General features: G+C 36.7%; 1 protein-coding gene across 1 annotated transcript in view; it reads right to left on the bottom strand.

The window, feature by feature from the left end:
- Positions 1–2,389: 2,389 nt before the first annotated feature.
- Positions 2,390–26,143, bottom strand: part of PIK3C2G (phosphatidylinositol-4-phosphate 3-kinase catalytic subunit type 2 gamma) — a 364,289-nt gene continuing 340,535 nt past the window's right edge. The window contains exons 31-32 of the mRNA XM_019039448.4: positions 10,090–10,215; positions 2,390–2,778 (exon numbers count right to left, since the gene is read on the bottom strand). Coding sequence (XP_018894993.2) covers positions 2,626–2,778; positions 10,090–10,215 — 279 coding nt within the window. The 3' untranslated portion in view covers positions 2,390–2,625. The remainder of the gene's footprint in view (positions 2,779–10,089; positions 10,216–26,143) is intronic.

Genomic DNA, 26,143 nt, shown 5'->3' with positions numbered 1-26,143 from the left:
TATACACACACACACACACATATATTTATATTCTAGTTATGTAAATATTAGGTATTTCATGTATTTCAAGTGAGCCCATATCAGCTCTCATATCAAGCACTCAAAATTTTCAGTAAATAAATGTATAGACTTTCATGTGTTTATATGGTAATGTAAATGAGCATACAAAATAGCTTAATTTTTTTTCATACACAGGAAAACATTTAATTAGCGAGGGTTTACATTTTTTCAGTAATTTGAATGGCAAAGATTTAAAAAATTCCTATGTAATTCTCTTAAAAAATGTGTGTGTATACACAGACACACAGACACACACACACACACACACACATATATATAGAGAGAGAGAGAGAGAGAGAGAAATTTGGGTTAGCTTCAAGTTTTTTGCTCTTAACAACTGAATGATAGGTTTGACATCAACTAGGAGGGGAAAGGATGTGGATAAAACAGGTCTGGGGGAAAAGAACCCTAATATTTTCCCTGATCCCTGTGTACTTTTGGGGATACTGAGTTTGGGATATTTATCAGCAATTCAAGGGGATATTGAGTTGGCAATTTGTTACTCATCTCTGGAATCTGGGAGGTATTCTGGGCTGGAGTTATAAAACTGGGAATCATCAGTATTCAGATGATATATAAAGCCTTCAGAGATGAGATCATTAAAGGAGTTAAGCTTGATGGGAAAGGGGAGCAAGGGGTGAGCCCTGGGACACTCCAGCACTGGAGGTGGTGGAGAGGAGCATGCTCCCACACAGAAGACTAAGAAGGAGAAACAAAAAGGAAACGAAGCTAACCTAAACTATAACTAAAAGGAAGCACAAGAGGATGTAGGGTATTGGAAGCCAAATGAAGAAAATATATCCAGGAAGATAGAGTTACTCATTGTATCCAATACTGTTGACAAGTAAATCAGAATAGTTCTGAAAAATAACTTTGGATTTAGCTAATTGGAGGTCAATAGTGATTTTGACTAAAGTAGTTTCATTGAAATGGTGGGAGCAAATACCTGCTTGTAATGGCTCTAAGAGAAAATTGGAGGTGAGAAACCAGAGGCAGTAAAGACAACCATTTTGAAGAGTTTTGCTGCAAAGAGGAGCAGGGTAGTGGGTCAGCATTTGGCAAGGAAGTGGGGTAATGAGAAAGTTTTAATTTTTTGATGGGAGACATAACATCATGGTTGCATGTTGTCCAGAATTATCCAGTAGACAGTAAAGAAATGATGATTTGAGTAGAAGAGGATTTCAAGAGCAATGTTTTGGAGTAGGTCAGAGGAGATGGGATCAAATGTACAAATTGAGAGACTGGTTTGGGATAGGAGCATGGGTAGTTCTTCTCTGGTGATAAGCAGAGAGGTGGAACATGGAATTTGCTTACCTGGATAGATGCAGTTGTGGAAATCTGTGGCAGTTTCTTTTTACTGATTCTAATTTTTAAGTGATGTAGGAAACAATGCCATCAGCCAAGAGTGAGGATTAGGGGATGAGTTGCTGAGGTTTCAGCAGACAGAAGGGTGTATAATCGTCCAGCAGAAAGGGAGAGTAATAGACTAAGAACATACAGAATTAAGGGCTCACTTGACTTGCATGATCACGTATTTCAAATGAGCCCATATCAGCTCATATCACACACTCAAATAATTTTCAATGAATACATTTACATGCTCATATGATATAGAGGAGGTGATGGGAAAAAGCTTAGATTTTTTTTCATTAATACACAGGGAAACATTGAATAAGCAGGGATTTAAATTTTTTCAGTAATTTGAATGGCAAGATTAAAAAATTTTTCTGATTGTTTTAAAGAATGTGGCATAGTGCATTAAATTTTACCCACTGTGCGGGTGGAAATCTGTGGGATTGTTTGCCCTGGTAATGGTGACTATGAAAGTAGGTTCAGAAGTAGGAAAATAATGTGCACAGATAAGAAATTTGATCAGAAGGGAGAGTTTCAGAGTTTGAGATCTTGGAGTCCAGGCATAACCAAGTTTAAATCATGCCTCTGGGTGGCAGAAATCCAGTGACAATGAATTGATTGGTGGTGAAGAGGGTGAAAAACTACAAAGAAGTTTCTTCCAACAATTGAATTTAAGAATTTCAGGATTTATGTTTTGGTTTTCTGATAGAAAATAATATAGCATTCTGCTGAAATATACCAATTCCCTCAGTAAGTAAGATTATGAGTAGGTATAAGCATATATAATTTAAATTTTCAAAATTGATTACAGATATACCTAGATCTTGAATTAATTGATGAGGTTTATTTGATTGTCTTTCTTATAAAATACATTAAAAATAGTGCTTTTAACTGTAGGCACACAATTAAAACAAATGTAAACCTATGTTTAATTTAAAATATATTAAAATGATTTAATAAAGGTCTTTTATTATTTTACACATCAAATTTAATGCAATCAGTACTCCATTGAAGAAGAAAAGATTATGAAAAAACAATGAAAGCACAGGTAGAAAATAAACAACACAAAAGACTAATTCTGATTTTTTTTCTGTGTCCTTAATACCCTGTGCTGTCTTTGACAACAAAGATGCCTTACTTATGTGATTCAGAGGCCCAGAAGTGAAAAAAATACAAGTAGTTAATGAATAATGCATATGTTCATAGCAATGGTCAAATTATACTGTTTCCTAATGGATACCATTTTTCTTCATTGAGTGGGACACTACAGAGTCGGATGTTAATTGCTCCCACAAATACAGTTTTACTCTTCACAATAAGCATTAAGACATGTCCTTGGAGCTCTGTGACTTCATCATATACTACCTAAAAACGGAGAAAATAATGAAAATATAAATCAGAAATGCTTAAATACATCTCTTTTTTGAGTATTGCTTTTAATAAAAAAAAATTAGCTGCTAATATCTTATACCCTGGAATAGATAGGTTAATGTCAGACTCTTTTATTTCTAACTTTTATTCTGAAAAGCTAAAGGTTCTGCTAACATAATAGAGTTTAATGACAGGCTATTTTTGTAAGAATCCTAGAATTTACTGATTCCACTAAGAACTGCCCACTCTATATTTAGAAAGATGGTAAATTATTCTCTAGGAAGAAATTTAAATATACTTCACCTTTTATACCCCATAAATATGTACAGCTATTATGTATTCATAAAAATAAAAAGAGAACATCATTCTTCTGTGTTGAAGGTTAATGAGGAAAAGCAGACCATTTTTTTTTTTCAATTTTAGATTCAGGGGAATAGATGTGCAGGTTTGTACCAGGGGTATATTGCATGATGCTGTGGTTTGGGCTTCCAATGATCATGTTGCCTAAGTAGTGAATGTAGCACCCCATAGGTAGTTTTTCTACCCTTGGTCTCCTTCTTCTTTCTTCTCTCTTTTGGAATGTCCATTCTTTATGGTTCCCATCTTTGTGACCATGAAACAGACCGATTTCTGTCATTTTCCTGTGCTACTTAAACGCTGCACAATGGCATTTTCTTGTGCATATGCAGACGTAATACTGTGGTTACTTTTATTTATTCAAAATTACTTATTTTTAATTATGAAAATACATGTTCATTAAATAAAATCTGCATGAAACAAAAAAAATACCAAAAAGGAAGAAAATAATTGGAATTTTCACCATTGGGAGACAATTACAGTTAACATTTTGATGTTCTTTTTGTTTTCTATATAAAATCGCTTATTCAGAATCTGACTTGTAATTATGCTGTATATACAGTTTCACGTCTTGTTCTTTTTTTGTGACTTTTTTTTTCAAAAGGAATCTGTTCAGCTATCCTTTTATAATGTTCAGGAAGTAAGTTACAGGTCCATCGGCAACCTGCAGTGGTAAAGCAACGTAAAGGCATAGTACCGCTAAGAAATTAGTTATTTATCATGAAAGGAGGAGAGAGCTGAGTGGAAATCTGGCATGGTTACCAGGCAAATGTCTTAGAACACATTTAGAAAAGGAATTTCATATGCTGCTACAAACTTGCGTGCTTTTTACAGCCAAGTCACAAGATAGAAACTTTCTCAATATATGCCAAAAAGAAGCAGAGGAGACAACTTGAGAGGGCAGCCCTCTGAGTTCACTGGGTGGCCTCCCCTGTGAGCATGGATTTAGCTTCCAGTACTTTGTACAGCATAGGCTTACCTTTCATTACGTTATCAATGAAATTCAGTTCCAGGTCAATCTGTTAGTGACTCTGAACAATGATTCACTTACCTAGTAAATAAGTTCAATCAAAGGGCATGAGATACAATATGATATGCGAATGCGGTCTACCCTGATCCATGTGAGTGTTCTTGGCTACCTCTTCTTCCAGAATTTTACTCTCATTCCATACAGGAGATTATGGTTTAGTTTTCTAGTGTTGCTCATTCACAATGATATTTTCTTGTACATGTGCAGAAGTAATACTGTGGTTATTGTATTTATTCAAAATTACTAATTTTTTAATTATGAAAATACATGCTCATTAAATAAAATCTGCATGAAACAATTTCCTTTCATCTATTGAGTTTTCCTGGGATAATAAAGGATTTTAAGAGTTGCCTTAAAGAATCTCAGAACCCTACCACTGTAATTCAAGCTTTTTAACAACTGGATGCCCAGTGCTGCCTGGAAATCTTTCTAGGACTTCAGAGTAAACTCCTTTTCCTTTTCTCTAAGTGGGTATTTTGAGCTGTCTGAACTATTCTCCATTTTTCTTCCTGCATCACGTTCAGCTGATGAACTCTTCTCTTATTTTACAGAGAAAACAGAAAGGAACCCTCAAAGTGTGACTGTATATGATGCAGAAAAATGGGGAAGTCTGGCTAAGGACTTTGTGAATTGCATGAATAAGTCATAAATTGTAAGTTTTTAAAAAACATCAATAATTTATATTTTCATGAATCTGTTGTCAACTGTGTGTTTTCTCATTTGTATAATGATGATAATAATCCTTACCTTTTAGCATTATAGGGAGGAAGAAATGAGATAGTGAATATAAGCCTTGCTACAAAGCCTGGAACATATTAGACACCAGTAAATTATAGCTGAAAAAGATCCATCAAATACACAAAAAGGAACAGTTGTTTCTTAGTATTTTGCATCAATTGACTGGAGAAAACCCTTCCAGACAGAATTGAGTCTTCCAGGTATTTAGCAAGCTGAAAGCTTCAAGAAATGACTTTAGGAGTTAATTGCTTTCCTGGTTAAAATACAAACATTTGAACTTCCAAAGTTTTTATTACTTCATATATTTTTTCCCTCTGCTTCATTAAGAAAAGTTATTTTCTTAAAAGTGACTGAAGTTTTATAAACCTGTAATCATTTCACATTATAGATGATAAATATCTATTCTAATTGCTTTGGTGCATCCATGATGTTGTTAAATAGTAAGTACTCTTTTCAACTAAGCAAAGAATAATTAGTGGCTAATGTTAGCGAAGTACTGAGATGATTATATTCTTTGAGACCTTTTCGTCAAAGGATTTAATATATATTCTGCATACTCAGAACAAAAAAAAATGGTTCTGGTACATACTCAGAACCAAAAATAAATAGCTCTTTTAATTTCTTTTTCTAATAATTCTTACCTATAGGCATGAGTTAAGTCTTTACTACCTTCTGACAAATAACTAAATGTGTGGGTTTGGAATTATTACGCCTAATAGAAAACACTTAAGGTAATTAATATCTATTAACATATACTGAACATTCCAAGAATTTACTGAACATTAGTTGACACAAGGGTGTAGTAAATAATTCTAAAGTGTATTTTCATGATTGAAATGAGAGGACAATAAGATAGGAACTGAAGTGTCTCTAGTGCTTGTGGGAAGTGGTAGAGGAGGCAGGATAATGAAAGAAAGAGTTCAAAAGCGGGAACAGGAGTACTGCGTGGGAGGAGACAGGTAGGAATAACACAGCATAGTGTAGTGCGGTAACCATGAGCTTTGGAATCAGGCACTTCTGGGCTTGATATCTAGTTGTGTGACCTCTGGGTCACGTTGTCTTCACTTACAAATACAATTTTCATCCTGTTGAAATTGCAATAAGATTATAACACAGATAACAATAACTATAGCTTACTGAGTGTGCCATATACTTGGCATTGTGCTAAGTAATCACTGTATATTCTGCAGGAGATTTTAAGGCATGTAAAATGCATAGAACGTTCCTGTTCTGTTCTTTCTAATTTTCCCTTTATACCTTACAACAGAATAATATATAAGAAAAGGTTACAATATACAAAATATATTGATTATAAGCATGTAATTCTGTCATAGGGTAGAAATTCTGTATTTCTAATGAATCGTGTGAAAAATGATGGTTTTTAACAAGATGGCAAAAGTAGTGGCATGGAAAGAGGCTTTGGAGCCCGGAATCCCACCTCTGCTTCTTCAAGGTGTATGGCAGTTCCCTGAGCACTCACACCCCCAGCCCCAGCCCCATCTTGAGACCAGCCATGCCTATCACTGGGATTTGTACATGACAGGGGTTTTCAGGGAGACTGCTGATGAAGCCTGTTGGGGCTCACTCTGCGAAGTGTCAAATAGACAAGCTTGGCCCTGCATCAAAGCCTTAGTATGTGAAGGGTGGAGACTCTGTCAGTTGTCTATGTCCCCGACCCAGCCCCTCTCATCTCTGGATATTAAGGAGAAAGGAGGATAGGAATAAAAATAAAAAGAACTATTTTCACAAAAGGCTTTGTAAGACATTGGTATGCAATGTAATATCTTCTTTGTACTCCTCTGAGAGATTTATATAAAGAGGAGAGTGAGGTCATCCTCTCGCACTTCAAGAACAGTACACGGCTTTTACAGTTTGAGAAATCCCAGCTGTGGTGAGTGGTTGATGCAGCAGGACTCAGTGAGGCGGCGGAAGCGGAGGAAAAGTTTAAAACAAGGTAGATGCCCTGTGATAACTCACTGGGCTCTCTAGTAAGCACTGGGCTTATTGGTAAAGACATCTAGTAAGGTGCTCTTGAGGTTGCACACAAGTGATCGAGGAGTTTGACACAAAGATGGGATCCTACATCACAACTGAGGGCAAGAGAAAGTAAAATCAGAGTTAACATCTAGTGTGCTTCTTTGCGTTTCTTATAAATATTCTTGTTGTGTTGATACAGACACAGAATGAAAAAAATTAAATTAACCGTTGTTGCCTTTTTTTCCTTTTGGCTCTTGGAATTCACCCAGCTTCTTTGCCAGAATTGTTTATATGATTAGAAACCTCTTACTGTCCTAATGACTACTACTAAAATCATCACTTATACACACAGTATTTCAAATTTCTGCTTGATTGGACTATGTTCTGACTGGAATTGGCTATGCATGGACCGTGGCTTTTGAAGCAATTTAAAATGTGTCCAAAGTATAAAGTGTCTATTCATGCGACAAGTATAGATCAATTGAGAAGGATTTGTAGTGAGTTTTAATCAGTGGGTTATGGATGTGTGAGGACCTAGGTATTGCAAGCCCTCAGAAAAGTTATGTGCGCAGCAAGAATTATAAAATAATTTTCCATGAATATAATTTACTACTGTTTTCTTGTAATACATAAAGCTTGAAATAAATAAAACACAAGTTTATTTAAATTATTCTGAATTGTTAGTGGTTTCTTGTTATTATATGTTTTCTTATACTGAAAATGCTTATGCCTAACACAGGGTCTGAGAAGTTTCTTGATAGTGAGGCATGGAGACTTGTACTCAAAAAGTATGAAAAGAAACAGTGATATATTGTTGGGAAGTGTATGCTTCTCACTGTTGACATCATGACAAATAATAGTGTCAAAATATTTTTCCTTACTAGTTTAGAGAATCTCTCTGTCTATATATATATATGCAGTATATATATGTATTTACATTTTATACACACACACACACACACACAGTGTCACTTATAAAACTGCCCCGAATATTTATTACACATCTTTTTAGAGGTAACTAAGTGTTAAAAGTATTAAAAAGGATAAGACATTTAACCCGCCTGGAGAACCTGGAGAAGTTTATGATATACTAGAAGAAAAACCGTGTAGGACTAAAGAAAGGATTATAAGTGTGGTGTGAGTCCACGAGGTGACAGTGTTTGCAGAGTTCACATCTGAGGTCAGTCTCAAAGCAGGCAGAGAAGGGCAGAGAGAGGTGAATGGTGGCATGAGTTCTATCACAAAATCCTACAGTCCATTCAGGGAATGACAAGCTGTCTGATGTGATCTGAAAATATGGCTAAGTATGGGGTAACAAAAAGAGTATAAGAACACAAATATTCCCAAGTGATTTTTGACAAACGTGCAAAAGAAATTCAGTGGAGGAAGAATTGCGTTTTCAACAAATAGTGCTGGAATAATTGGTATCCACAGTGGGGAAATAAAGAGCCTTGACTTAAACATCACATTTTATTAAAAATTTAACTCAAAATGGATAATGTGCTTAAATGTAAAATGTAAAGCTATACAACTTTTAGAAAAAACTATAAGAGAAAATCTTTGAGACTCAGTGCTAGACAAAGAGTTTCTTAGTTTCGACCCCAAAGGTACCATCTATAAAAGAAAGAATGAATGGAGGAAAGCCTGGTCTAAAAGTGCCTATGAGACATTCAGATGGAGCTCCCCAGTAATCAGGTAGAAGTGTGAGAGAGGCCGGGCATGGTGGCTCACGCCTGTAATCCCAACATTTTGGGAGGCTGAGGCGGAGGATCACCTGAGGTCAGGAGTTTGAGACCAGCCTGACCAACACGGCAAAACCCCGTCTCTGCTAAAAATACAAAAATTAGCTGGATGTGGTGGTGGGAGCTTGTAATCCCAGTTACTTGGGTGGCTGAAACAGGAGAATTGCTTGAATCTGGGAGGTGGAGGTTGTGGTGAGCTGAGATTGTGCCACTGTACTCTAGCCTGCTAGACACAGAGTGAAGGGCTCCATCTCAAAAAAAAAAAAAAAAAAAAGCTTGAGAGAGAGAAGCCAGGGTTTTAGGAGTAAATTCAGATGCAACCTACCTATAGGTGATAAATAAAACTTTGTTGATCCATAAGATATGTGAGAGTATGTACAGGAAGAGGAGATGAGGATGGATCATGTGACTTCAGTAAACAATAATATTTTAAGAGAAAGAATAACAATGAAGGAAAATGAGAGAGGTGGTAGAGAAATGGAAATAAGTGGTAGAGAAATAAGTGGTAGAGAAAATGGAAGAGAATTAAGAAAAGGGACAACTCAAAAAGCAAAACGGAGGTTTCAGGAGTGGGGGTGTGGTCAGTAGTGCTGCTGTACAACTGATCCAGGCACGAGAGCCTGAGGGCTCTTTGGATTTAGCAGTTAGGAGTCTATTGATGCCCCTTGAATAAAGTACTATCAATAAAGGTCAGAATCCACATTGCAAAGCATTCAAGGGGGAAAGGGAGAGATGAAGGGAAAGCAGATCATGTGGGTTAATTTTGGATAAGTTTGGAGGTGATAGTGAGGGAAAGAAAATTTGCTTAGCAAGCCTGAGTTGGGGAGTTTTTGTTTTTGTTTTTTAATATTTCTGAATGGAGGATCCTGTGGATGAGACAGCCATAAGAAAAGGAACACAAATAAGCAGCTGAGCAAGGTGCAGAGGAGATGGGAAAGGATGGAATCAAGAGAATAAATGTAGGGGCTTGCCTTAGAAAGAAGTTAGGGAATTGCACATTACAAATAAATTAGAGAGCTATTTATAATATACATTAACTTCCATTTGTATTTTGTATTTTTTTTTTAGTTTTTCAAAAGAGATTTTATGAGATTTACTGTTATACCCAAGGTAGTATATGACAAAATTATTAGGTAAGGAAAATCAGGTAAAGGAGAATAAGGTTAGAGAAAATAAGATGAAGTCAGGAATAAAGTTAGTATGCAAAACAAGTCATGGGCTCTTGCTGGAGGTTAGCCATAACTTGCAAATTGGTTTATAAGAGCTTTGAAAGCAGTATCTGTATTTTCCAGTGCCCATAGCATCTAGAAGAGTGACCAGCATACTGCGACTACTTTGGAAAATATCTTTCCTTTATGAAATAATGCTGCCAATTACTGCAAATTTTCCATATTTGGTTGTTAAGCTGAAAAATGGTAAGAAAAATACAAAATGACTGGACAAAAGATGACTCATACTTACAATTTCATTGTAAGTGGGGTCTGTACATTTTGGAACAGATTTTGTTTTCCTCCTACGAACTTCACTGGGATATGGTAAAAGATAAAATTCAACATGTGCACTGGGCGCAGAGCCATCTGGGAGATGCTGCAAAGGAAAATGGTTATAAATATTAATGCATGTTGCTATCAAAGAAAACAAATACAGAGCTACTAAATATCCAGACCAAAGGCAGGATCAGGATTTATTACAGTCACTTTGTTGATCTGAAAATAAGAGAAAATCAAAAGAAATTCATCAATGCTCAAAGATAATTCCAAACTACAGTTTAAAAGAGTAAAGCTGGCCATCTTAAATTAAGTGTTGTGTCAGAGAACTATATTTAAAGTCCATTACATATATAATTTACTTTAATTTTTTGCTGTAAAATCTAAATTTGCATTTTGACAGATATGGTCAAGAGATAAATATTAGCCACAAGCAGAGACAAAAATATAAGTGTGTCAGGATGCGGTACACCACTTTTGAAAATTAAAAAATTCAAGTTCAATATATAAAATGAGATGTAGCATTTAATAATATGTATATGTATATTATATAATATCACATTTTAAAATAAAATTAAAATATTAATTAGAGCTATAACTTTAATATACCTACAGGATTTAAAAATGATTATAATAATTTTGTCATCTAAAGTACTCTAAATTATGTTGGATAATCTCTTTTAAATTATGTTCTATGGTGCTCCAAAAGTTGCCTAAGGAGTTGCTGAATAGCATGGCTAAATGGGTGGATCTCTGGATCTCCACTCCCCAGTTCTTCCTTAAACTCTCTCCTCCTCAGCTCCCCATCCTGGCTTCAGAACTTGTTTCCACCTTTTCCATCTTGCCTTCAAATCTGTTATGGATATGTTAATTTCTAAATAGATCATTTGAAGAATGACTCCCCTGTTTCAAAAATGTGGAAACCATCATACTTGAAAGAAATGGATTTTACCTTTGTGATCTTGACCAACTGTAGAGTAAATGGTACTAAAACTCTGAAAGTCTAGTTTTATAAAATGAGAAATATTTGTATAATTTATACTTAAAGCAGATGATTTAAAAGTAAAACTTGAGGAATTAAGTGCTTGTTTTGTTTACTAATTCTATTAAATCAGTAATTTTCAAGAAATATATTTTAATGCTCTGAAATACAGTGATATTCACATGTGAAAACCAGTGCACCCCCACACCCAGCTCCATTAGCTTTAATTTCACATCTTTCTTCAGAACTCAAAAAAACCTGCAGTAAAGCAAGAAAATATGATATATATTATTATAGGACTAAATTTTATTCAGTTCTAAATTACATATTAAAAATTATATCATTAGACAGTTTGGGTTTTTATTATAATTATTAACAAATAAGATAAAATATATCTGGACACCCTCATTTGTCAATATGTTAAGAATGAGGACCGGTACTTTATTGGAGCTCAAGGCATACCTCTGCCATTTGATATCCTCCCCCAGGAGAGGGAGCACTGAAATCTATCAATGGTATAATGAAATCTTCAGTGACACAGAAAGAAGTTGCTATTAATATTTGGGAGTAGATTTTTTTTTTTTTGGTGAGAAGAATGAAGTAGTAAAAGTGTTTCTGCTCTGTTTAACTCTCTGTCTTATCTGTTTTGGAACTTGAGGATATCCTGCCCATAATCCCTAGATACTGCAACTTAGGGGGTGAAACATGTTTCTGGAAATGGATTTTCTGATTGCAAATCTGGGCCCCCAAATTTGCCAGCTATGTGGCTTTAGACAGGTACGATGCTTAGTTTTGTGTGTCATTATGGCTGGTCGTGGGATGCCCAGATATCTAGTTAAACATTATTTCTAGGTTTGTGTGTAAGGGTGTTATGTGGCTCAAACACCGCATAAATGACCTAAAACTTCTATGTGTGCCCTGAAGGAGACCCTTATCTCCTGTACTGTGGGGCTGAGATTGCTTAACACCACATGCAGAATCTCAGCTTGACACTGGTTGAATTACAATGCAAGCTGAACTCCAAGCTTCACAAAGTGTCTACTGTGAAAGTGAAGCATTGATGAGATTCTGTAATTTGGGATGGGTTGTGTAGAAAGTCACTGATCAAGTTTGGAACATGGAGCTCCTAAATTCTGATGAGTCTTCTTTTCTAGTGGAAGTGGCCTCCTTATCCCCAGTGGTATGTCCTCTACTTCACCTCCAACCTCTGAGAGGATCAGCTCTGCACTGTCTGAGCAAATAGTGATAGCGTCCTCTGAGGCAGCTGCTATGCAAGACAATTTTAATTCTCCTGAGAACCCCTTTACCTCTACCCCATCTCTCATCTCTCTCTGCTTCTAGCCCTATAACCAAACTCAAATCCCAGCTGGCTTCTAAAGTTGACGTTCAAAGTGTGACCCATGAAGATGTGTGCTACATTCCAAAATAATTACTTGAGTTTTCTAATTCTTACAGACAGAAATCTGGGTAACAGTTGTAGGAATGGACACTAAGGGTGTGAAATAATGGTAGAAAGAACATAAAGTTATGTTAAGTTAAATTTTTTTGTTGTTCCGGGCTCACTAAGCAGAGATTCTTCATTTAATGTTGAAGCTTGGGGAATCAGAAAGGGTTCTAACAGTGTGCTGGGTTGGCTGACACATGGACCAAAAGGTGGACAGGCTGGACCTGCCTTGATTTAATGTAGCAGAAAGGATTAAAAGCATACGGAGAGTGGATTCGTCATATAAGACCCACACTGAGAGTAATCAAAAGACACAATTTTCAACAACGCTGTGAGAAATAAATTTGTGAGGGGAGGCCCAGCATCCTTGAAAAGCTCTGTGATCACTCTTCTCTGTAGGCCAAGCCTCACAGTAGGACCTGCAGTCACTGAATTGGGAAACCTAAATGCAATGGGGGTAATTAGACCCCAGTGTGGCAGGGGCCAAGTTGCCTTGCTAAACTGCCAAGGTCAGGGTGGGTGTGGTTACCATAGCGGACAGCAGGGCCAAAGCAGCTATCAGAACAGTCTGATTCCTGCAGACGCATGATGTAGGCTAGCTTTTATGTGTTCCTTGAAGTGAAATTAATAGGAAGACTACAAATTCTTATTTCATTTTTTTGTAAAAAAAAAAAAAAAAAATCTAGGTCAAGTGAACAAAATCTTACCCGAATCATAAAAACAGAGAGTTACGGCCTCTCAATTAATTCCTAGACTTGAGTCAGCTTACAGATCCAGAAACCCTTGAATGAAGGAGAGACTGGGTCCCCTTGAGGAAAGACTCTTGGATACTATCCAAAATTTATACTGTTAATCTTTATTCAAAGGGACCTATGGGTTTTTACCAGGAAAACTGTGCACTAGGGGAAAGGATATAATCAGAACTTTTGGGAACTACTGGACACTGGCTCTCAACTGACACTGAATTCAAGAGACTCAAAATGTCACTGTGGACCACCAGTCAGAGTAGGGGGCTTACAGAGGTCAGGCGATCAATAGAATTTGAGCTCATGTCTGTCTCACAGTGGGCCCTGTGGATTCTCAAACCACCCTATGGTTACTTCTTCAATTCTGGAAGGAATAATTGGAATAGACATAGCAGCTCACAGAGCCCTCACATTGGTTTCCTGACCTGTGAAGTGAGGGCTATTACGGTGAAAAAGGTGAAGTGGGAGCCACTAGTATTGCCTCTATCTAGGAAAATAATAAACCAAAGCCATGTCACTGGGGGGATTTCAGAGATTGGCACAACTATCAAGGACTTGAAAGACACAGGGGTTGGGGGTGAATCCCACCACGTCCCCACTCAATTTGCCTATTTGGCCATATGGATGAATCTTGGAGAATGAGAGTGGATTATCATCAGCTTAACCAAGTGATAACTCCAATTGCAGCTGCTATACTAGATGTGGTTTCACTGCTTACACAAATTAACACATCTCATGATACCTGGTATGCAGCTATTGACCTGGCAAATGTTATTTTTATCAATACCTGTCAACAAAGACCACCAGGGGTGCAGTGGCTCACACCTGTAATCCCAGCACTTTGGGAGGCCGAGGTGGGTGGATCACATGAGGTCGGGAGTTCAAGACCAGCCTGACCAACATGGAGAAACCCCATCTCTACTAAAAATACAAAATTACTGGACATGGTGGCACATGCCTTGTAATCCCAGCTGCTTGGGGGCTGAGGCAGGAGACTCCTTTGAATCCACGAGGCAGAGGTTGCGGTGAGCCGAGATCGTGCCATTGCACTCCAGCCTGGGCAACAAGAGCGAAATTCCATCTCAAAACAACACAAAACAAAACAAAAACAAAGACCACCAGAAGCAGTTTGCTTTCAGCTGACAAGACCAGCAAATCACCTTCACCTTCACTGTCCTACCTCAGGGGTACATCAACTCTCCAGCTCTATGTCATAATTTAGTTCATATGATAACACACTGGTCCATTACACTGATGACATTATGCTGACTATAGACTTATTTGTGAGACTTTTGCATGTCAGAGGGTGGAAAATAAAGCTGACTAAACTTCAAAGGACTTCTATCTCAGTGAAATTTTTAGAGGTCCAGTGGTGTGGAGCATGTTGATATATCCCTTCTAAGATAAAGGATACGTTGTTGCAGCTGGCTTCTCCTACAACCAAGAAAGAGGCACAATGCCTAGTGGGCCTATGGGATTTTGAATGCAACATACTCCTCATTTGGGTGTGTTAGCCTGGCCCGTTTGCTAAGTGACCTGAAAAGCTGATTGTTTTGAGTGGGGCTCAGAAGAAGAGAAGGTTCTGCAACAGGTCCAAGCTGCTGTGCAAGCTGCTTTGCCACATGGGTTACGTGATCCAGTAGATCTAATGGTGCTTAGTGTCAGTGGCAGAAAAGATGATGTTTGAAGCCTTTGCAAGTCCTTATGGTGAATTTCACCACAGGCCCTTAGGATTTTGGAGCAAAGGACTGCCATCTTATGCGGATAACCTGTCTCCTTTTGAGAAATAGCTCTTGACCTGCTACTAGGCCTTACTGGTGACTGAATGCTCAACCGTGGGCCACCATGTCGCCGTGTGCCCTTAGTTGCCCATCACGAATTGGATGGGCATCTCACTCATGAAGCCATAAAGCTGGGTGTGCATCACAATACTGCATCATCAAATGAAATCGGTATACGCATAATCAGGCCTGAACTGGCCTTGATGGCGTGGCACGATAAGTTACATGAAGAAGTGGCCCAAGTTCGCATGGTTTCCATTGCTGCTGCACTGACTTCTTTCTTCCAGACTGCGCCCGTGGCCTCATGAAGAGTTCCCTGCGGTCAGTTGACAGAGGAAGAGAAAGAAAGATGAGGCCTGGTTTACAGATAGTTCTGCATGATATACAGGCATCAGCTGAAAGTGGACAGCTTTAGCACTATAGCTCCTTTCTGGGACATCCCTAAAGGACAGTGGTGAAGGAAAATCCTCCCAGTGGGCAAAATTTCAAGCAGTTCACCTGCTTGTTCACTTTGCTTGGAAGGAGAAATGGCCAGGTGTGTAATTATATAGTGATCCATGGGTTGCAGCCAGTGGTTTGGCTGGGTGATCAGGGGCTTAGAAAGAATGTGATTGGAAAACTGGTGACAAGAAGATTGGGGAGGAAGCATGTGGATAGGTCTCTCTAAATGGGCAAAAAAACGTGAAGATATTCACATCCCATGTGAATGCTCACTGAAGGGTGACCTCATCAGAAGATTTTAATAATGAAGTGGATAAGATGAGCCATTCTGTGGATACTCATTAGCCTCTTTTCCCTGTAACCCCTGGCATTGCCCAGTGGGTTCATGAACAAAGTGGTCATGGTAATAGGGGTGGAGGTTTTGCCTGAGCTCAGCAACACGGACTTTTATTCATCAAGGCTGACCCAGCTACAGCCACTGCTGAGTGCCCAAAATGTCAACAGCAGAGACTGACACTCAGTTCCTGAGATGGCATCATTCCCCATGCCGGTAAGATATCTGATGGCCGGTTGATTACATTGGACTGCTTTCATCATGAAAAAGTGGTGTTTCTTCTTACTGGAATAAATACTGTGAATACGGATTTGCGTTCCTTGTGCAGTTTCTGTCAGAACTACTGTCCATGGACTTGTAGAATGCCTTATCCATCACAGTATTCCATGTGAGGAGTACGTTGCCTCCAAAATCCCATAGGCCCAATAGTCATTGTGCCTCTTTCTTGGTTGTAGGAGAAGCCAGCTGCAACAACTTATCCTTTATCTTAGAAGGGATCTATCATCATGCTTCACACTATTGGATCTCATTGTTTATGATTATGGGACTCACATCACAGCAAAAAGAGTATGGCAATGGGCCCATGTTCATGGACTTCACTGGTCTTACTATGTTCCCCACCCTCCTGAAGCATCTGGTCTCTACAGAACGATGAAATGGCCTTTGAAGACTTAGTTACAGTTCAAGTTAGGTGGTGATACCTTGCCAGGCTGCAGCAAGATTCTACAAAAGGCTGTGTATGCTCTGAACCAGCATCCAATATATGGCGCTATTTCTCTGATAGCCAAGATTCACAGGTACAAGAACAAAGGGGTGGAAATGGGAATGGCACCACACACTATTATGCCCAGTGAGTAACGAGCAAACTTTTGTTTCCTGTTCCTACACCCTTACACACTACCAGCCTAGAGATCTTAGTTCCTCTAAACCGAATCATAAAAACAGAGAGGAACGTTTCCACTGGGAGGCACAACAATGATTGCATTGAATTGAATGTTAAGACTTCGACTCAGCCACTCTGAGCTCTTCAAGCCTCTGAACCACCAGGCAAAAAGGGAGTTACAGTTCTCGCTAGAGTGACTGATCCTGACTAACAAGGGCAAATTGAATGACTACTGCACAATGGAACTAAGGAAGAGTACTTCTGGAGTACAGGCGATCATTTAGGGCAACTCTTAGTATTACCATGCCCTGCAATTAAGGTCAACAGAATACTACAACGACCACTCCAGGCAGGATCACTAACAGCCCAGACCCGTCATGAAGGTTTGGGTTACCCCACCAGGTAAAGAAACATGACCAGCAGAGGTATATGCGGAAGGCAAATAGAATAAAGGATGGAAGTAGGTGGTTATAAATACCAACTACGACAATGTGACCAGTTACAGAGATGAATATTTTAAGTATCATGAGTATTTACTCCTTATTTTGTAATGAACACTTAGTACATATAGCAAATATCTTTGTTTTCTTTCCTCTTTTATTCTCTTATGTAACATGTGTTTATGTATATATTTGTTATGTTATTTGTTATTACATCATACTTTATATTAATATTATAGTATTTAAGCATTATTAATTTTACATCGTAGTATTTAAACTATGGAATATCAAGGAGAAGAGGAAATATCACTCAAGGACTTTACCTCTTTCTGAGGATGGCGTTAGCATGTTTTTGGTTGTATGGAGCACAGTTGTATCATGTTTGGCAGAATTATGACATTACTGTCTTTACTTGGAGAGTAAGGACTGTTAAGGAGATATATATGAGTGGCAAGTTGACAGCGAGTGAACTCGTGATGGTTAATTTAATGTGTCAACTTGACTCATTCACAGGATGCCCAGATATCAGGTTAAATATTATTTCAGATATCAGGTTAAATACAGGGTGTGTCTGTCAGGGGGTTTCCAAAAGAGATCAGCATTTGAATCCAGAGACCCAGTAAAGTAGATTGTCATCCCCAGGGTGGGTGGGCATTATCTAATGCATCAAATCCTGAATAGAATAAAAAAGTGAGAAAAAGATAATTTATTCTTCCTTCCTGGTTCAGCTGGGACAGCAGTCTCTTCTGGTCCTCTGGGACTTACACCATTTGTACTCCTGGTTCTTAGGCCTTCAGACTTTGACTGGATCTACACCATCAGTTTAGTTTTTGTGAATCTTCTGTTTGTGGACAGCTGATTGTGAGACTGCTGCAACTCCATATGTCCATAAGCCAATTCCTCATGATCAATCTCTTTATGTCTATATTGATGCTTATGACTATGTCTGTATCCATATCTGTTTTCTATATCTCTATCTGTGTCCATATCTGTATTTATTATTGGTTCTGTTTTTCTGGTGAACCCTAATACAGCAGGTATCTTAACTTTTCATTGGATGTTTCCTCATCTGCTAAATGAGGATAAAAATAATGCTTATCTCATAGGATTTTAAAGATTAAATAATATACCATATAATGTGAGGACAGTACTTAAGCAGTAAGGCTGAATAAACATTGATATTATTTTTATTTCCTAGGAATTAAACATGAATATACTGTATGTACTGATTGGATAAGGTATCTCCAATGTATTATGACATTTATGTAGAGGAGGTTTTCTTAGTCTTGGCACTATTGACCCTTCGGGACAGATAATTCTTTTAATTCTTTGTTGCAGGGGGCTGCTCTGTGCACCATAGGATGTTTTCACAGTGTCCCTGGTCTCTACCTACTAGATGCCAGTACCATCATCCTCCCAGTTGTGACAACTGAAAATGTATTCAAACATCGTTAAATGTCACCCAGGATACAAAATTGACCCCAGTGGGGATGTAGATGACTCCCAAATAAGAATCTCTAGTTGATCCCTAGGATCCCAGCCTAGAGATCTGTGAATATTTCCATCTGGATGTCTTCTCTTAGCATTCTTACACTCAATAAACTTCAATCTGAATCTATCTTCTATTCCTCCTCACTGTTCCAAAACAGATTTTCCCAAAAAATTAGACTTTGTTAGTACTGCTACTCAGTTTTCCTGGTGCCCCCCTCATCCTTGATTTTCAAATCCACTATATACCAAGATCAAACACCTTCTTTTTTGCTTTGGTTCATCTACCACCACATATCTTTATTCCCTGACTTATTATAACTGGATTTTAATACTTTTTAGTCTTCTAATTTTCCCACCCTTTTCCTTCATTCATTCTATATACCACTGGTGTACTGAATCTTCCCACAAGACTGCTTTGATTATGTCACTTTCCTTCTCTGAACATTCAAGGATTCCCCATTGTATGAAGAATAAACTCCACATTACAGAAGAAGAAAATCCATTTGTATAGAGCCTTTTCCCAGCATTAAGTAACACTCAAGGTTTGGGCTTCTATTTCTAAGTTATTAGTGTCTTTGACGAGGTGCTTGAATATTGTGAAGTTTTTAGAATGATAGAACAGCACAGGTTTTAGTTGAAGTCGGGAGTGCATTAGATGTAAGCAGCAGGCTTAGTTTGTCCTTTAACAGCTTAAAACACAGACATTGATTTTTCAAATCTTTAAGAGAAAACTTCTCTTCCCCCCAATGTTGCTGTCTTATCAACAGTAATTTGTTTTTCTTCTTACTAGCATCATATCCTCTTCCTTAAAAGTCTCGAATAATTTATTAAAGAAATCACTAGCTGTGTCCTCATCAATACTTCTCATTTCATCCTTTGCCCTTATGATTATGCAAATTAAATTTTACTTTAAAATGATTAAATAACCACTACTTGTCTAAATGTCTTACACTGCAATTTTTTTTTTAAACCCTGGCTGCATTTTAGACCTTCACAAATACTTAACACTCCCCTGAAGAATGATTAGGGTTAGAGATACAGAATTCTCAGTCTGATCCTCAATATAAGCAATGAGAAGTTTCCTTATGTCATCTAGAGGACTTCCTTACTCACGGTACATTGAAATAAAGTAGCAGCACTCTTTTCTTTTAGAATTCCAGGTAATAATATTACTGTGCTCAGAAGGTAATATGAAGTCATCTAACTTTAATTCTTTTTGCTCATACCAACTGTGAATTTTATATAGTCTAGATTTGCTGTTAAAACATAATTTTTCAGTGTTTTAAAAATAGTTTTATATGTATGTCATCTTCCTCATGAGATACAGAATTATTTAAAGGGAAGGTCTATGTTTTGTTCCACTTCTTCCTCGACTCCACATTCCCTTGGGGCTTTGCACCATTGGTTATTCACTACCCTACTACCCTAACCCCATCCTAGATCCTTCTTTCTAAGCTGTCAATATATTTCTGAATCTTCAATTAAAATTTAAAAATTTTTGCTTGAAATCAGGCTTCCTTTCATCTTATTCTTTTGTTGTTTTTGTTTTTGTTTATTTTGTTTTTGAGACAAAGTCCTGCTCTGTTACCCAGGCTGGAGTGCAGTGGCATGATCTTGGCTCACTGCAACCTCCATCTCCCAGGTTTGAGTGATTCTTCTGCCTCAGCCTCCCAAGTAGCTGAAACTACAGGCATGAGTCAGTATGTCTGGCTAATTTGTTATATTTTTAGTAGAGACAGGGTTTCACCATGTTGGCCAAGTAATTCCTGACCTCAAGTAATCCGCCTGGGATTATAGGCATGAGCCACCGCACCTGGCCCCCTTCATCTTATTCTTTACTTTCATATTCATGCCTTCCCTTCATAATGTTCCTTTCTTTTATAGCAAATCCTTTCCTTAACACAGTGCTTGGTAGAGGGTGGATACTAAATAGTTATTAAATGACTGAGTGAATGAGGTGTGTATTAATAATATTTAGCTCTTTGAAAGTACTTCAGAGTTATTTGTTGAATCATCATTTGTAATGTAATATAAAAAATATATTTCATTGAAATAGTTCCTCTTATCTATTGCAATATTTCTTATTGTAATACCAAGGAATAAAATGTCTATCATAGGGTAAAGTGAAAATATCTTGGGTTTATCCTAGATGTTTACCCTGAACAGCTAGCCATCTGAAGTCATGTCTCTGATAGAAGTGACTTTCTCCTGCACATCATTTGGATTTTGTGGCTAATCACGAGTAGTCGTGTCAAAGTCTGCTTGTCTCAACGCTCCACTTCTAAACTTTCGGCCTTATCCTATCTCTGACTCAATATTAGGTAATTACACGCCAACTACCCTTCTTTATCCCCTCTGCTCCCAATTGGAGCCAGACTTTATTTGTAACAGCATTATTCAAACTTAGTCCCAGAATTAATCCTTAGTCACCATCCTCCTCACTTTCTTTTAGAGACTTCATCTCTAATTGTGCTCCTTCCTTGGGGCCTTGTTTTCTCCTCTGTGATATTCCTCATCACCTCTCCGGGTTTCTCCACCTTAACTCCTTGAAAATCTAGGCAATGAGCACAAGAAGTTCTTAAAATCTCCTAGGAGCTGATGATGACCTGAGCATTTCTTAGGGACCTTGTAGGCAGAGACTGTGAGCTAAAGTTACATTTTTGTGCTGTATTCCTGTGCCCTCGCTCATATCTATGCAAGTTCTCCCCACCTTGCCTCTCTGTTGCGCAGTACAAGGAAGAAACAAAAGAAAATCAGCACATTCCTTTGCTCTGGTGATATTAAGTTATTCAAAATTTATTGGAGAGGCATCATATGGTGACCCATGGTTAGGCCAGGGGGCTGGATCCATGTTAACACCAAACATTCTCCACAGAGGGAATTAATACATTTCATTCAAGTTTGCTATTATTGTGTCAAATATATGTAAGTGCTCTTGTTACCACAATTTTAATATTTTTGAAAGCACTGCTACATTTATAGTGGTTTTAAAAATTATTTTATATTTCTTAAATTATCAGATTTTTTTTTCAGAGATGGGGTCTCACTACATTGCCTCAGCTGGCTTCCATCTCTCTGGCTCAAAAAATCCTCCTGCCTCAGCCTCCCAAGTAGCTGGAACTACCATGCCACTGTGCCCAGATAAATTATAAGATATTAAAAAGATTTCAGTGACACTTGATAGATAATTTTCTCTAAGTTTAAAAAGGTGTCCCACTACTTGGAAAAATTGGAAATGAAGACCTTAGGATCTTCTTAGAATTCACTAGTGAGGATACTTCTTTCTCAATTGAAGAGAGGAATACAGGGGATTCTTAGCTTAGTTATTATTTCAGGTTGCAAAACTTAAAATCTATGATGCATATTAGTAATTCTTTGTTCACAATGTTGACCTCTAAATGGTATCGTTTTAAGTACATGAATAATTAAATATACCAATCTTCTGCCTTTGTTTCTTGCCCCAGATTGCATATAGCATTTCAAATGGCTTTCAATGCTACTATTGTTCTTATCACCAACAAATTAAAATTATCTTAAAAACATGGTTAATATATCAAAACAGAAAAAAAGCAGTAGCATGTTAGTACAAAAACAAAGCACATTTTAAACTGTTTATGAAGTAAGTGAAACATCTAATATTATGGGGTATGCCAGCAACTCTTCAGTATTTTCATATGTGTATATAAGGAAAATATTTATTTTGCACTCATAGTAATAATAACAATAATAATAGCTATTACATAATGACTATTTACTATATTTAAAGAACTCTATTAAAATAATCCTCAGGCCAGGATTATCAGCTTCAGTTTATTGAGGAAGTTTTTCTATATAACCTATGTTCCTAATCATGATCCTATATTGATTCACTACAAAGAAAGACCAAGAAAGAAAGAGCACTTCTAGATCAAGTTTTACCAGGAATGTGATGAAGATACAGACGTGGTTTAAAAATATCAGATGCATTGGAAACTTCTGTAGATTAATCTAAGGCTTAATTGTATTTAATAGGTTATTATCTTTTCAATGAATAATTTATGAGAATTTTTCATCTTTTCTTTAGCTTAAATGTTTCCAATCATAGGATAATATAAGCTTTAGTGGAAATCAACTGATGATTAAAATATGATGGAACTATCAAAACCTGAGGTCTATACCAGAAACAAAACAACATAATATAAAAGCATTTTCTCATCTATGTGCCTGTCACATTGCAATTTTTAAATTCAGGTTAGCCGTCATGAAAAGGGTCTGTTTATAAAACAATAGTGTATAATAAAAGCACTCGCGACATGATTTGTTTTGTGCCTCAGTTAAATGGTAGAATGAATAATGGCTGAGGAGTGATGTCAGCAAGATGGGGCAGAATAGGAGGTCACCTACTTGTATCTCCTTACAACAAGAATTCTGCACCCATCCACAGGTCTATCATTGTCAAAGAACACTTGTAAAGGCCAGAAAAGGTGGCTACCTCCACAAATGCACAAACACCAATGCAAGGACACAGGTTTACAAAAACTCAAGGAATCATGGCATCTCAAAAAGAAACCAAAAATGCTCCAACAATGACACCCAAAGAAAGGGATATCTAAGAAATGACAGAAAAATAATTCAGAATAACTCCGTAAAATAATTCAGTGAACTCCAAGAATATATGGGCAAAAAGTACAATTTGGAAAACAATACTTGAACAAAATGAGAAGTTTGAGAAAGAAATAGAAATGATTTTAAAACCCTAAAAATAAATCATAGAGAAGAAGAATATAATGACTGAACTGAAAAAATGCCATAGAAAGTTTCAACAGCCAGTGAAATAACACTGAAGAATCAGTGAGTGTGAAGACAGAACATTTGAAATTATCCAAGCAGAGGAGCAAAAAGAAAAAAAAAGGAAGAAGGAAAATTTATGGGAATGTTGGTACACCATCAAGAGACCCAAGCCATGAGTAAAAGGAATTAAATACAGAGAGGAGGAATACAAGGGTCACAAAGCATATTTAAAGAAATAATGGATGATAATTTCCCTAATATGACAAAAAAAGCTAACATCCAAATATAGGAACCACAGAAATCTCCAATCAAATTCAGAATTCAACACAACATATAAGAATCAAACTATTAAAAAAAATCAAAGACAAAATTCTGAGAGCAGCAAAAGGAGTCCCAATACAACTACCAGCAAACTTCTTAGCAGAAACCCTTCAGTCCAGGAGAGAGTGGGATGATATAATAGAAGTGCTGAAAGAAGAAAAAGCCTACCAACCAAGACTATTTTACCCAGAAAATCTGTCTTTCAAAAATAAGGAAGAAATAAAAACTTTCCCAGACACACCATGCTATGGGAGTTAATCATCATTAGGCTTGCGTTACAGAAATTACTAAAGGGAGTTCTTTAAACTGAAAGAAAAATTGGTTAGCTAATAACATGAAACTTATGAAAGCATGAAATCTAATGGTATAAATAATACTGAACAACATTCAGAACACTCTTAAGACTATAATGGTGGTGTGTAAAGTAATATTATCCCAGGCACAAAGACAAAATTATTAATAAGAACTATAGCTAAAATAAACTGTCAAGGAATACATATTACAAAATAATATATATTCAGACATAAAAAACATAAAATGGTGTGTGAGGAGAAAAGTATAGAGTTGTTGTATGCAATGAAAGTTACATTGTTATTGGCTTGAAATAGACTGTTGTAAGTGAAAGATATTATTTGTAAGCATCAGGGTAACCAAGGAGAAAAAATCTATAGAAAATGCACAAAACACAAATAAAAATATTGAAAACATACTACTACAGAAAACCATCAATCCACAAAGAAAGACAGCAACAGAGGAAGAAAAAAACCAAGTATCTACACATAAATAAAACAATACAGTTAGTAACAAAATGATACTAGTAAGTCTTTACCTGTCAATAGTTACTTTGAATGTAAATGGATTAAATTCTTTAATAAAAGATACAAAGTGAGGTAATGGATAAAAAAAATACAGGATCTAACTATATGCTGTCTGCAAGAAGTTCACTTCACTTTTAAGGACACACAGACTAAAAGTGAGGGGATGAAAAACAATAGTCTGTGAAAACTGAAACCAAAAAAGAGCAGGGGTAGCAATATTTATATCAGACAAAATAGACTTTAAATAAAAAACTGCAAAAAGAGACAAAGACAGTGTATAATGGTAAAGGGGTCAATTCATCAAGAGGGCATAGCACTTTTAAATATATATGCTTCTAACAGTGGAAGAGCTATATGTATAAAGCAAATATTAAAGTTTCTGAAGGGATAGATTCTTTTCAATACAATAATGGTAGGGAACTTCGATACATCACTTTCACTAGTGGACAGATCACCCATACAGAAAATTAATAAGGAAACACTGAATTTGAACAACACTTTAGACCAAAAGGACACAATGGATGTATCTGGAACATTCCATCCAACAGCAACATAATAAAGTTTTCTCTTAAGCACACACAGAATATTCTTCAGAACAGATCATATGTTAGGCCATAATAAAAGTCTTAGAAAAATTAGGAAGATTGAAATCACAGCAAGTACCTTTTCTAACCACAATGATATGTGAGTAGAAATCAGTAACAGGAGGAATTTTAGAAAATTAACAAATAAATAGAAATTAAACCACACGCCCCTGAACAGCCAATAGGTCAATGAAGAAATTAAAAGGGAAATTAAAAAATACCTTAAGACAAGGAAAAATGAAAACATAACAAAACATGAGATACAGCAAAAACAGGTCTAAAAAGAAAGTTTGTAACAATAAATGCCAATATCAAATCAGAACAAAACTTGCAAATAAGCAACTTAATGTTATGCTTCAAGGAAATAGAAAAAGCAAACAAATTAAGCCTAATGTTAGCAGAAGAAATAATAAAGAACAGAGCAGAAATAAATGAGACTACAAAAACAATACAAAGATCAACAAAACTCAGAGTTTGGCTTTTAAAAAGATAAACAAAATCAACAAACCTGTAGTTAAACTAAGCAGGAGAAAAAGAGAGGACTCAAATTAAAATCAGAAATTAAAGAAGTGCTATTACAACTGGCACCAAAAGAATACAAAAGATCATAAGAGACTATTACAGAGAGTTGTATGCCAAAACATTGGATAACCTAGAAGAAATGGGTTAATTCTTAGACACATATATCTATGAAGACTGAATCATGAAGAAATAGAAAATCTGAATAGATCATTAATGAGAGAAGAGATTGAAGCAGTAATAAAAAGTCTCTCCTCAAAAAAAAAGCCCAGGACCTGATGCCTTCACTGCTGTATTCTATCAAATATTTAATGAAGAAATAATACCAATTTGCCACAAACTTTGCCAAAAAAATCGATGAGGAAGAAATACTTCCAAACTCTTTTTACAAGACCAGCATTACCCTTACAATATAGGGAGACAAGAAAATCACAAGAAAAGAAAACTACAGGCCAATAGTCTTCACAAACATAT

Source organism: Gorilla gorilla, chromosome 10 (genome assembly GCF_029281585.2).
Source record: "Gorilla gorilla gorilla isolate KB3781 chromosome 10, NHGRI_mGorGor1-v2.1_pri, whole genome shotgun sequence".
NCBI lineage: Eukaryota > Metazoa > Chordata > Mammalia > Primates > Hominidae > Gorilla > Gorilla gorilla.
Note: the sequence above shows the minus strand (reverse complement) of the source record. Positions and strands in the feature narration are given on the sequence as shown.